This window comes from Carcharodon carcharias, chromosome 19 (assembly GCF_017639515.1).
Source record: "Carcharodon carcharias isolate sCarCar2 chromosome 19, sCarCar2.pri, whole genome shotgun sequence".
Classification (NCBI taxonomy): domain Eukaryota; kingdom Metazoa; phylum Chordata; class Chondrichthyes; order Lamniformes; family Lamnidae; genus Carcharodon; species Carcharodon carcharias.
Genome location: NC_054485.1, coordinates 12,143,749 through 12,157,621, shown reverse-complemented (window position 1 = coordinate 12,157,621; position 13,873 = coordinate 12,143,749). Strand labels below are relative to the sequence as shown.

Here is a 13,873-nt window from a genome sequence, read left to right as displayed (position 1 = left end):
GTCGGGTCTCTAGCTTGTCTGCCCACTCAAGCAATGCAGAGGCCTGAAGTGCCAGCAAATGCTCCAGAGCTTTTCACCCCTCGGGCACAATCTACAGACTAATGGGCATTTTAGTGGACCGCAGGACAACTGGATGACGGGGCATGTTGTACAATCTCCTTTCGAAAGCTGGCTGTGGGGCAGTCACTGGTGGAGGCACTCATGGTCCCTTGCAATGTCATCAGGTTTGGACCAATCTTCCCCACACTTCAAGTTAACAGTGCAACCTTGCAATGGGGATTAAGAGAATGCCTGCACCTGAAGATGAGAGCACAGCACGCAGTCCAGTGGGCGAAGCTGCTGTCAGTCAGGTAGAGTGGGCCGGAGGTGGGTGGGGTTCAGGGCAGCCATGAAGTGCACAAGTGGCAGCCAGCATTTTTTGGGATGCATTAAGGGGCCTTCAGACTTAACCAAGGGAAGTTATTAGTACACTGTGCTAACCCCAACAAATCTCTCTCTTTCATCCTGTAGCAGTAGTACATCAGGAGCATGGAGCCTAGTGACCTAGCAGTATGCCTCACGGCTTACAGAGAGCAGAGATGAAGGAGAAGAGAGCAACGGAAGCGCCAGGCTGGGGAGAGGGAGGAGCAGCATCTTCAGGAAGAAGGGGCAGCTGGGACTCCAGCGCACACTGAAGAGCCACAGTGAGCCGTCACTGGCTGATGCCAATTGATACCCAGCGTCCACAGATGGTGCTTGTCATTCCTGCAAATGACCAAGAAGCAGTGTCGCCGAAGACTGAGAATATCAAGGGAACTGGTCAGCCACATCTGCCACCTGCTGCATGATTTGGCACCACAGGGACATGCAGGGCATCCACTGCCAATGGCTGTGACTGCGGCGCTCAATTTTTATGCCAGTGGTTTCTTTCAAGGCTCCACAGGTGACCGCTGTGGGATATCACAAGCATCCACACACAAATGCATCCAAGAGGTCACGAACACCATCTTCGCGAAGGCACACAACTTTGTGCATTTCAGGATCAGGAAAGCCAGGAAGCAAGAGCACTGGGCTTTGCCCAGGTCTCAGCTTTCCCATAGTTGCAGGGTGCCATCGACAGCACTCACGTGGCCCTATTTACGAGGTTGCCAACAAGGCCAATCTTATAGCCAATCCTGTAAATAGGGCCCAAGCCATTTGCTCACCATGCAAGCTTGATGCGCATCAGAGATATCCTGATCAGATCATCTCATGGTGTACATCGCGCAAGCTCATGAATGGTCCTAAGGCTGTCACTTTCAGGCCTAAAAAGTGCCCAGTCTACCTCAGATTACCCTGCAAGGGCAAGGTATCTCAAAAATTTGAGGAACAGGTGAAGCTAGCTGTTTCACAGTGCTACTATGCAGTAGCAACACAAGTGGGTATTCGCGAATAACAGAATGCTGCCATCAAGCCAAAAAGATGTTCAGTCTATCACACAAATGAGTAATGTGATATATGAATTTCACTGCCGGTGTGATTTTAGGTATGTAGGCCATAAATCCCAAACACTGACGGATCATATCAAACAGCATGTCCCTTCTGCTGCTCACAATGGACAAGGTACAGACAATACCCAACCAGCCCGTGCTTGCAAAACTCAAAACAGTGTCCAACATTAGATGTGAATCCGCGATTGGACAACATTTGCTAAGTAATCCTGTGTGCTAAAAGTTACGCTGACAACCAATTTAAGATTGTCAGTTGGGCTCACAGTGTGGCACATTTGCGTGTACTGGAAGCTGCATATATTAATACACAGGCCCTGTTCTTTGCAGACAGGAAGAACTGGTACATGCAATGCACCTGTTTCAACTAAACAAAGTAAGTGATAGCTATTCATTCCTCAGGGCAATGCCATGGCCAAAGTCAAGCTATATGGTTTAAAATTTTACACAATACTTGGCAGTTAACTGTCAGCCACTATTAACTGGTGTATTGTCCATGGCAATGCCTCTATCAATCAAAGCCCACCAGATGGGACATACAGCAATGGTTTTGTGGTCATCATCAATTTTTTTTTAAATTTCAGATTTTTACTGAATTCAAATGTCACCATCTGCCATGGTGGGATTTGAACCCGGGTCCCCAGAGCATTAATCTTGGTCTCTGGAATACTTGTCCAGTGACAATACCACTATGCCACCACCTGCCCCGCCCCTTGCAATTGTCCTGATGAGTGCAAAACCAAAAAGCTTTGACAAAATGTCTTTTTCCAGCAATACTCAAGGTCATAGTATCCCTAGTTTCACTAGAAATATGATTTTGACTCTTAAAAGAGTCAAGGTGACATTTCCCTGATGGCATCTTTTGCACAATCGATTTGTAGATGCTTCCCTTCCCTGGTTTTTCCACACAACCAGGCCTATGCATCTCTTTGCTCTAAGCCAGCTTTATCTAATTTGAATCAGTAGCCACTATAAATAAAAGGTGTTCAATCCATTCAGAGAAACATAGCATAAAACAGGTTTCTGCTTACTGCTAGAAGCCAGGATCCTGGCTTTTTCTCACCCTGCGCGATATGTCATGCATATCCCAAAAGCTCAGAGTTTCTTGGAGGTGTGGAACAACTGTCTAAAAAATATCAAAATAAATATGTAGGGTGGTCATAGTTGTTTGAGGAATATTGGGGGGGGCGGTGGCAACTGTGGGGGGAGAACAACTTAAAGCTGAAACCAAATGCAGTCAAGATTTTAAAAATGGTATAGAATACAGGAAGAAAAAGCAGGCACTAATTTGGTGAATGTGACAAGTATTAGAGATAAAATGTAAAAACCGAAGATCTAGGAGTGATCAACAGGTATGGCAGCATCTTTGGAGAGAGGAACAGAGCTAACCTTTCAGATGGATAACTTTTTGTGAGAACTGGAAAAAGTTAAAGATGTGACATGCTTAAAGCAAATACAGAGCCAGGGAAAGAGGGCAGGGGGATTTTTCCCCATCTCTGTGGTGGGTTTAAATTTGTCACATCTCTAAATTGTTTCCAGTTCAGACAATAGGTCACCCACCTAACTCTGTTCCACGTTCCACAAATGCTGCCAGGCTGGCTTAATAATTCCAGCTTTTTCTGTTCTTATTTCAGATTTCCAGCATCTGCAGTATTTTGGTTTCATATTAGAAATAAGGTGTTTGATTCCAAGATATAAATAGCTACAGGAAATTATGATGTTATAAGGGTTATATTAAACGTGATTGATGAATGGAATGACATCAGCACACAGATAGGAAGGATAACAAAGACAGGGGAGGACATGGGGTGATTCTTTATGTAAGGCGTGTGTTAACCGTAGCTTGGTGGTTGTACTCTCACCTGAGCCAGAAGGTTGTAGGATAATCTGCAGCATAAATCTTGGCCAATTTTCCTCTTCAAAGGCTAGGAAGGCCAAACGTAGCAGTCGAGTGCTGCCATGATTGAGAACGAGTCAATGGAGGTCAGAAATCAAACCCGGGATTCTCTCATCAACATGATTTACAATTGAGTGGGATGGTGGCTTTATCCACCATCAGGAGAACGAGAAAGAGATTTTCAGCTTTGACTATTGACCACTGATCTGATTGTAAAACAGGAAACAAGCCTTTTTAAAATTAATTTATGGGATGTGGGCATCGCTGGCTAGGCCAGCATTTATTGCCCATCCCTAATTACCCTCAAGAAAGTGGTGGTGAGCTGCCTCCTTGAACTGCTGCAGTCCATGTAGCATAGGTATACCCACAGTGCTGTTAGGGAGGGAGTTCCAGGATTTAACCCAACTAACAGTGAAAGAATGACAATATATTTCCAAGCCAGGATGGTGAGCAGCTTGGAGGGGAACTTCCAGGTGGTGGTGTTCCCACGTGCTTGCTGCCCTTGTCCTTCTAGGTGGTAGTGGTCATGGGGTTGGAGGGTGCTGTCTAAGGAGGTTTGGTGAGTTCCTGCAGTGCATCTTGTAGATGGTACATATTGCTGCCACTGTGCATCAGTGGTGGGGGGGAGTGAATGTTCGTGGGTGGGGTGCCAATCAAGAAGACTGCTTTGTCCTGGACGGTGTCAAGCTTCTTGAGTGTTATTGGAGTTGCACGAATCCAGGCAAGTGGACAGCAGTTCATCACACTCTTGATTTGTCCCTTGTATATGGTGGGCAGGCTTTGTTTGGGGAGTCAGGAGGTGGGCTACTCACCACAGGATTCCTAGCCTTTGACTTGCTCTTGTAGCCACAGTATTTATATGACTAATCCAATTCAGTTTCTGGTCAATGGTAGCCCCAGGATGTTGACAGTGGGGGATTTAGCGATGGTAATGCCATAATATTGTGATTTATTGTAAAGGTAGGTTAATAGTGGGGTTTGAATTAGTTTCTCTGTGTATGTGCGTGTGTGGGGGATTTAATTGAATTGAAGACAGCTGGTCTAGAGCTTTTGAGTTATCAAAGGGGAAGCTAGGTTTGAAATGTTAAATATGTAAACATGTTTGAACTTTTAGAATCTGAGGTGTGAGGAAAATTTGCATTTTCGATAAACCTGAGTACTGAATTTCAAAAAGATGATAAGGTGTTACACCAGCCATAAGAGGCTGAGCCAAACAGTGTGTTTTTTTCCCCCAAAGGTACTATGAAATATGGGTACTATGAAAGATTTATATTATGAAAAAGGTAAAGTTGCAAAGACATGTTGGAACGATGGAATTTGCATTGAAAAGGGAGAAACATGTATAAAGGAGTTGAGGTTATGTGTAAGGAGAAGGAATTCTAAGATCTAACACAAGTGTGAAAAGCCTCCAGCCTCTGTGTCAATTTGCTGTCCATAGGAACCTAAGCTAAGAAAACTAATTTTGAATATCATTGTCCAGGTTATTGTGTGTTTTGCCTGCATCTGTTGAAATCTACTTTGTTTTACTATTGACTTAAGGGAGGTGTAACTGGGAGTCAGATTAAATAGGGGGGCTAGGAGTTATCATAGTAATAATCTGTAAACCTATGCATGTGCTTAAAATCATTTATTTTATTAATAAACGTTTACTTTAGTTTTGTAAAAAAAAAACCTCTAAGTCTCAGTGGACTTGTTAATACTGAATTCAAAGCATGCATCTCAAAATAAAAATACAAATTGAAAAACAGTTGTGGCAGCTGTTTCAAGTTTCCCTCTGGGATTTGAGCAGCTTAGCATTTACCATCCAGTGCCATAACAGGGTGATGGTTAGATTCTCTCTTGTTGGAGATGGTTATTGCCTGGCACTTGTGTAGTGCGAATGTTACCTGCCACTTGTCAATCCAAGCCTGGATATTGTCCAGGTCTCGCTGCATTTGGACATGGACTGCTTCAGTGTCATAGTCGTCGCAAATGGTGCTGAACATTGTGCAATCATCAGTGAATGTCCCCTACATAGCCTGTGACCGCAGAAATCTTCTTAAAAGGTTGCAGCAATTTAATAAAGATTCTCATCAAAACAATGATCAGGAGCACACATAAAAAACACACACAGGGCTGAATAAAACCGGAGGTGGCGGGGGGGCAGGTGGATGGCTCATTCCCTGGAAGTCAAGTCAGTGTGGAGCCGACCCACTCCATGCTGGCCCACCCTGCAACATAAGCACTGTGGGTGGGTTTAGCAAGGACACGTTCTTGCCGTCCTGGCCACTAACAAGATGAAGAAGGCCTAGGGCTCCCCAAAGCCGGTAAGTTCGGGGTCTTGGCCTGGGAAGATTTCAGCTGGTTGGGTTGGGTATAAGGAAGGGGGAGGGTGGTTCAATCTTAGGTGGGGCCACCCCCAGATCCACAATGGGCAGCCCCCGATGACTGAACCTTCCTTCCCATCCTTTGAAGGTTCGCTTTTTAAAAAAAAAATCAAGCTGCCCTCTCCTGCCCAGCTTCCCATGCCGAATGCTTTACGATATAGGCAGCATATTACCAGGGTGGCTGATTTCGGCACTTGCCTACTTAAATTCAAATGGCACAAATTACTTTTCCTCATTTGAGATTGGATGCATTGCTTTTTTCCCCACTCTGTTATGGGGATGACTTTGGGTGTGGGTGGGAAGATGGTGGGATGGGCACCTGCCCTATTTTACATGCCCCCTGTGAGAAATATGTCCAGCGGGGGCACATAAAATACAACCCACAGTGTCTCAAAAGGGATTCCTATGCAGCCAGAGCCACTATTAGTTTTATTTTGTAGCCTGGGAGAATTCCACCAACTTTCAAGCAAGTTACTCTAATGAGATTAAAAGAAAGATTCTGTTGCAAACTGCTCTCATTTTTATGAGACCAACATCCTACTCCATTGAAAAAAATGCCTGGCCTTCTTCAAAGAACTGAATCAAGTACTAGCATTTCATTTATCCCTAACGAATTCCAATCTTTTGATCCATCCAGCAATTATATTGATAACACTTTACTTTAAGTGCCTACTGGAAGCGAACCCTTAACATTTAACTAGTCTGCATTCGTTGAAGTATTTAAAAAAGGGCATTTAACACTAATGGCAGACTTATAAATAGTGAAGACATCTTCAACATAAAAGAGCTGCAATATCAGTACAATAAATAATTAGCGTAAAGCACAGCAAATTGGAGGCTTATAAATGTTTGATAAGATTATGTAACATGATTTATTAATTTGCAATAATTACTGTCAGACATTATGTAGTGTTATTAATTTTGGTTCCATTGCAAAAAGTTTCTCTCTTCATGCTGAATTATCTAGGATTCTTATTTAGATTATTCCAAACCAAAGAAAATTAAATTATAAGAACGTGTTCTGTGGGTTCATTGATGTCACTGTGTCTTTGCATCATTGCAAAAATGAAACTCAGCCTTTTGGGTGCCCAATGCATTGTTATTGTCAGCATACAGCTTGTTTTAAGACAAAATTTATATACTGTTAATAAACTATTTCTAAAACATGTATTAGAAGCTAAAATTAAAAAAGGGTAAGAATCTGCAGTGATTTTGTCAATTTTGAAAATTAATAGCAATTGGATTCAAATTTTTCGTAACCAATTATTATTGAAAAATTAATAGCCAACACTAAACAACATTGCCAACGTTTTTCTGCTCATATTGTTGCAGCCACAGCTTCTCCAAATGAATAACACCCAGCTGTGTCTCAGTATCACCTTTCTTGACTCAACTGTTGCTGAATTATCAGAATGCTTGTCCGACATGCAGTACTGCTAATTAGAAATTTCATCCAATTAAATACCGGAAAGATTGAAGCCATTGGGCAGAATTTTTCCGTTGGTGAGCTGGGGGCGGGGCCCGCTCGCTGACGTGAAAATGATGTCATCCCGCTACATTTAAATATTCAGGAAGGCGGGCGGACAGTGCAATCAGCCATTGATAGGATCATTAAGCCAATTAAAGGCCCTGCCCGTCCAACCTTAAGGCTGCTGGGCAGGTCAGGAGCCCCAGCGGGCTTCTGAAAAAGACATGAAATCTCATCAACTGGCAGGATGAGGTTTCATATCTATTTTTAAAAAGTTTAATAAAGTATTTGTATTATTACATGAGGGGGACATGTTAATAATTTTTTTATTATTCTATTTTTGAAGTTTGAAACACTGTCAGTGATCTCCCTGAGGCAGCACTTAGTCTTAGGGAGATGTGCGCTCTTTCATGCGCATGTGCGAAAGAGCGCACTCTGACAGTTGAGGAATCCCTCCCCCCTGCACAGGAAGCACATAGTGCTGCCCACCCGCCGCAGAGCCGGTGGGGCCTACCCACCCATCAAGGCAAAATTTTGCCCATTGTCTTTGCTCCACATTGCAAACTCCCTTCCTTAGGGTAGAATTATCCCCCCATCGAGGGGATTGTGCAGGGGTGGGCGCGGACCCGATTGGTGCCCCTGATTGGGTCCGCGTTGCCACATTACGTGGGCTGGCCAATTAAGGCCCGCCCAGCATTACGTGTGCCTGGAAGCGCTGAGCACTCCCTGAGCGGGCGGGAGGGTGGGGTTCCCTGAGTCAGGGCCTGCGCTTTTTCATGCATACGTGCAAAAAAGCACAGAAATCTCCCTGACACACAGAGCTGCCTCAAGGAGATTAGTTTAAGTTCCAAAAATTTCAATAAAGAAAAATAAATTAAGACATGTCCCCTTTCAAGTGAAGCAGCATTTCACTTGCATTTCCCCCAACTTAGTCTACTGTATTCGTTGCTCCCAATACGGTCTCCTCTACATTGGAGAGACCAAACCTAAACTGGGCAACCGCTTTGCAGAACACCTGCGGTCTGTCTGCAAGAATAACCCAAACCTCCCTGTCGCTTGCCATTTTAACACTCCACCCTGCTCTCTTGCCCACATGTCTGTCCTTGGCCTGCTGCATTGTTCCAGTGAAGCCCAACGCAAACTGGAGGAACAGCACCTCATCTTCCGACTAGGCACTTTACAGCCTTCCGGACTGAATATTGAATTCAACAACTTTAGGTCTTGAGCTCCCTCCTCCATCCCCACCCCCTTTCTGTTTTTTCCCCCTTCCTTTTTTTTGCCTCCAATAATTCATATAGATTTTTCTTTTCCCACCTATTTCCATTATTTTAAAATCTTTTATGCTCCCCCACCCCCACTAGAGCTATACCTTGAGTGCTGTACCATCCATTCTTAATTAGCACATTTGTTTAGATAATATCACTAACTTCAACACCTCTGTGGTCTTTTGTTCTTTTGTCTGTGACATCTTTTGATGATCTGCTCCTATCCTAACACCAACCCCCCTCCACTTCTCTCCCCTCTACCTTAAACCAGATTATATTTCCCTCTCCTTGTAAAGAAAGATCAGTTCTGCTGAAGGGTCATGAGGACTCGAAACATCAACTCTTTTCTTCTCTGCCAATGCTGCCAGACCTGCTGAGTTTTTCCAAATAATTCTGTTTTTGTTTCGGATTTCCAGCATCCGCAGTTTTTTGTTTTTATCCAAAAGTCTGTTTTCCTTGTCTTTACTTGCACTAAGTCCCATTCACCCATTGCCTCTGTCTGTGCTGACCTACATTGGTTCCCAGACAAGCAATGCCTCAGATTTCCTTGTTTTCAAATCTCTCCATAGCCTCACCTCTCCCTATCTCTGTAATCATCACCAGCTCATAATCCTCCAAGATACCAGCAATCATTTGATTCTAGTCTCGTATGTATCTCCGATTTTAATTGTTCCACCACAAGTGGCTGGCTGCCTTCTGCTGTTTTGGCCCTAAACTCTGGAATTCCCTCTCTAACCTTTCCACATCTCTTTCCTCCTTTAAGATGTTCTTTAAAACCTCCCTCTTTGACCAGGCTAATAGACTTAACATCTCTTTATGTGGCTCATTGTCAAATTTTATTTTGTAATGCTCCTGTTAAGCATCTTGGGACATTTTATTACATTAAAAGTGCTTTATAAATACCAGTTAATGTTAATTATTATTCTGTTACAATTTTTAATTCATTTTTTGAAGGATTGTTTTGGGATTTACTTTTTAAATTTGGACAATACAATATTACAATGCAAGAACTGAAACATTATTTTGGTAATGCACTGCCCAAATGGTGTAATCACTTGAAAGACTGAGAAAGAAAAACCACACAGTATTTGTTTCAACAGAGGCTCAGAATCAAACTCAGAGCTGAACAAACATTCAACACTTCAAGGTCTCTGGGTGCTGATGGATACTATCTCAATTGGATGACTGTAGGAAGGACGGGGATCTCAATAAAGAACTCCCTATTCTCACACCATTCAAGCATGGATTCTGGAAGGTAGCCAAAGAATGACACCCAGTGCAACCACTGAAATATCCAGGTTGAACCATCTAGATATTCCAACCAAAAGGGATAGTGAAGAGCATGGGTGGGGATGGGGGTGGGTGGGGTGGGGTGGGTGGCGGTGGTAGGAGAGTAGCAGATCAAATAGAAGCAAAACAAATTTATTTAAAATGATAACACACACTGAACATTTACCGTCACTCTTGATTCTTGGCAGGAAAGACTCATTTGGCACAAATCCTAGGCCCACACACACTGCCTATATCAACACATCCAATCTCAAATGAGCAAATGTCATCTCTTGAATGTGATGAAAGCCATTCCTCCTGTTATATTACTTCACTGATCTCTCCATTTAATTAGGGCAACTGTTTATCATTCTTCTTCTCAGAATGTACTACAGTCACTTATTCAAGTCACCATCATTCTCATCACATACTTCTCTTGCTTAAAACATTAGATAAGTGTTGTTAACAGAGGGTTTGTGTGCCTGTGAGAAGCTGCCCCATTAAATCATTATCCTGTTAAAATAACATTTATATAGAGCCATTCACAACATCTGAATCACAAAGCATTTTGCAGCCATTTTACCTTATTTCTGAAGTGTTCTTATGTTAGAAATACCACCAGTGACATGAACAGATACAGTTCTTTACCTTTAATTCTTTGCAAGAAAATGATGCTACAGACATGAAGATGGCTCCCCTAAAAGACTCAGTGGATAAAGGTGTCCCCAATGGGACAATGAGCCACTTAAGCCAGGAAGCATCAGGTATGATTCCAGCAGGTACAGAGAATTAGCTCATTTTAGTTATCTAGGAATTAGATATATCATTAATAATGAAAGATTTACAGGGCTATAGGGAAAGAGCAGGAGAGTGGAACTAACTGGATAGTTCTTTCAAAGACCCAGCACAGGACTAATAGGCCAAATGGCTTCCTCCTGTGCTGTACTAATTCTATGATTTCATCTGCATAAACATGATGGAATTAAGAAGCTGTCCTGGGCTAGAAAATGAAGATCGTTTATCAATCAATTTAATTTATCAATGTAATTTATCAAGGCTTCTGCCAAAGTTCTGGCAAATGATCTGGGAAAACTCTGAGGAAACTCCGATGCTGATCCTGATCATTATCCAGTGATTCCGCTAGAAAATGTATTTGTGCAGGTTGGTGTCAATGTATGCAGGTCAGTATGGGTGTGCACACACGATCAATATGTGCATATTCCGTTGGTGTTGGGATGTGCATGTGCATGTCATGTGCAATTGTGTGACTGTGATGCCCTCCACAATTGAAATGTGTGCTGAAACTCACTTTCCAAGCTCCGTGAGGAATGGCCAGCTGACCAGGGATCAGAGGTGTGGGGGAGGAGAGCATTGGAAAATGAAGTTTATAATTGCAGTTGATTTGAACTAAAAGAAAACCAACCCCACTCTAATCCTAAAATAATAAGAAATGTTCACAATTTCTGAGCATAATAAACAAATACATTTGTTCGAGTTCTCTTTCAAGAGATACACAAATCCTTTGAAGTGTCTATTGAACCTAGCATGTTCATCTTTTAAATAACACTGTTTTTATGAAGTGCAGTGCTTTCCCCTTGTCTCTTGGTTTTCAACAGTGCTACACAGAAAGTAAAGGAAACAGGATCAAAGCAAGATTTCAAAGGGCTGCTCTCTGAGAGAGGCCACATTAAATTGAAGAAATTCACTTATCCCAAAGACCAGTACTATTCTCCCTGTGCACTTCTAATGATTGCACACCTGCATTTCCAACCGCACAAAAAGCATAAATTATTTTGCAGAGTTGCAAAACAGAAATAAACCACAATGCAAAGCTGAAGGACAGACATTGTGCTAATACAGCACTCTAAAACTACAGAGTCCCAATGATGCTACATTTCCACCCTCACCACAGACAGACACATATCTAGCTCAGTGAACTGTCTCCCTCTCCAGCAACCTCTCAGAACATTAGCACATGAGGTGGACATTTAACCCATTGTGCCTGTGCTGGCTCTTTGAAAGAGTTACCCAATTTGTTTGAATCCCCCATACTTTCCTTGTACCTCTGTAAATTTTTCCATTTCAAGTAACTACTCCGTTTGAAAGCTACGACTGAATTTGCTTACTTAGATTCTTAGCTGGAACCCCAGAGAGTGTGCTACTATGAGGAAGTATATATATTCTCATGGCATACCTTCTGACGATTGTGAAGTCAAATTTGGTACCTATTTGCCAGGTATGGTTCTGATGACTGAAAACCCTTTCTGAAGCTTTTGCTATAGGTAAGGATTAAATCTGTGGGATCAATTTTCACTTGTGGCACAGATGTGCATCAGTCTTTGTTAAGAAATTTAATGACCTCACCAGAACAGCTCTCTTACAAACTCTGCAACACCAGGCCTCAGCCCTAGCAACTGCTTCACATGCCTTTCTTCCAATCACAACAGGCAACTTTTACAGTTCCTTCCATTTCTACTAGCACACTCAATGTGTGCTACCTACCTCAAAACAATTTAACCACTTGCCTACACCTGCCACCTCTTCCTCACCACTTGCAATGCTGCACTGTTTTGCAACCCTTTAAGAAGGACCCATATTTGGCCAGGGTCCTGTAATCCTGTGAGCATTGGTCACCACCTAAATTAAAATCCACCAAAAATTCAAGTTACTGCACTTGAATGGTTGCTCAAAAAGAAGTTAAAGGTTCCATGCACTTAAACAAATCACCCGGGCACTACAAACTAAAATTAGAGGGTATGTTAATTGTGGCTGATCTGAATTTTAACTCCATCTACTATCTTGGTTCCTTAATCTTTAGCATCCTTGCCTAACAAAAAAATTGATCAATTAATCTTCAATTACAAATAATCAGCCTCAATTATAGGACATCCAATGAAAGAGACAATGGAAACAAATTATGAAATACTAAAGATTCAATGATGTTAGTGAAGAAATACTAAATACATCTTTTGTGACGCATTTACTGAACAAAGTAGAAACGAACCTACCTGCACATTTAGTCTTGCTGATGAGTCGGGGTCCTGGTATCCCTGTCCCTCCCTCACCAGGCCGGGTCAGTAAGACACTGATCTGGTACTCAGTGTCTGGGTCTAGGTGCCACAGCTTATAGTTCAGGCTGTTGACAGCCTGTACTTCTGACCAGGATCCTAAGGTCACCTTGTATTCAATCTCTTTCCGAATAACGGGGCCATCCCCAAATATGGAGTTGGTATTTAGGTGCACCATCAGGTATGTCGAGCCAGCGCGGATCAACTGGGGTGGGGCAGCTGGGATGGGAGGTTCTAAACAGGAAAGGAGAAAGTGTAATTAATTCACCTTATTTACATATTCTCTATTAATCCAATCTTAAGAACAAGAATCAAACTCTGGTTGAATCTCTAAGATGTCTGGGATGGGCCCTTATTTTCACAGTCATGCACTCAATTCCTGATCAGAATTACATGCATCCTTCCTCACCTGAAAGCATTGACATGCTTGGGATGAACCCAATGTGCACCAGTTATTGCCCCAAAATGTTGGCCAAGTGGCTGTGAGCCTAGGCAGTGGCTTTTCCTAGCCACTTTACCATGAAGAACATTGCAGCTTGAGTCTGTCCCATTGCCAACATTTCAGCAAAATCCAATGATTGCCAACTGGGACAGAGTCAAGCTGCAATGTTGAACTCCTCTTTATCCAGGATGCAGCCTAAATTCTAGACCACAGTGATAGGGCACAGACCAGTGGTTGAACCAGATGCCTTCCTGATTCCAACTGAGACACTGTGCACTGACTACATTTATCAGTTCTGCTACTGGAGATATTGCATTCTCTTTTCTAAGTGTTATTCACTCAGCCTATGGAGAACTTGGTGGATGGTCACCCACAAAACCTCAGGATGTCCCAAAGTGCTTTATAGCCAATGAAATACTTTTGAAGTGTCATTGTCATTGTCATAATATAGGAAACACAGTGGTCACTTTGCACACGGGAAGTTCCCACAAACAACAATATGATAACAAAATCACGTGTCCTCATGGTATTGGCTGAGGGATAAATATTGGCCAGAACTTTGTGGAGAATTCCAAATTAGTGTTATGGGATCTCTGGATTTCTGCTTGAGACAGCAGATAAGGCCATGGGTC

General features: G+C 42.7%; 1 protein-coding gene across 7 annotated transcripts in view; it reads right to left on the bottom strand.

Annotated features, from left to right (window-relative positions):
* Nucleotides 1-13,873, bottom strand: part of ptprub (protein tyrosine phosphatase receptor type Ub) — an 818,938-nt gene that overhangs the window by 295,543 nt on the left and 509,522 nt on the right. For all 7 annotated transcript variants that reach the window (XM_041212606.1, XM_041212611.1, XM_041212608.1 and 4 more), the window contains one exon: nt 12,740-13,033. In XM_041212606.1, coding sequence (XP_041068540.1) covers nt 12,740-13,033 — 294 coding nt within the window. The remainder of the gene's footprint in view (nt 1-12,739; nt 13,034-13,873) is intronic.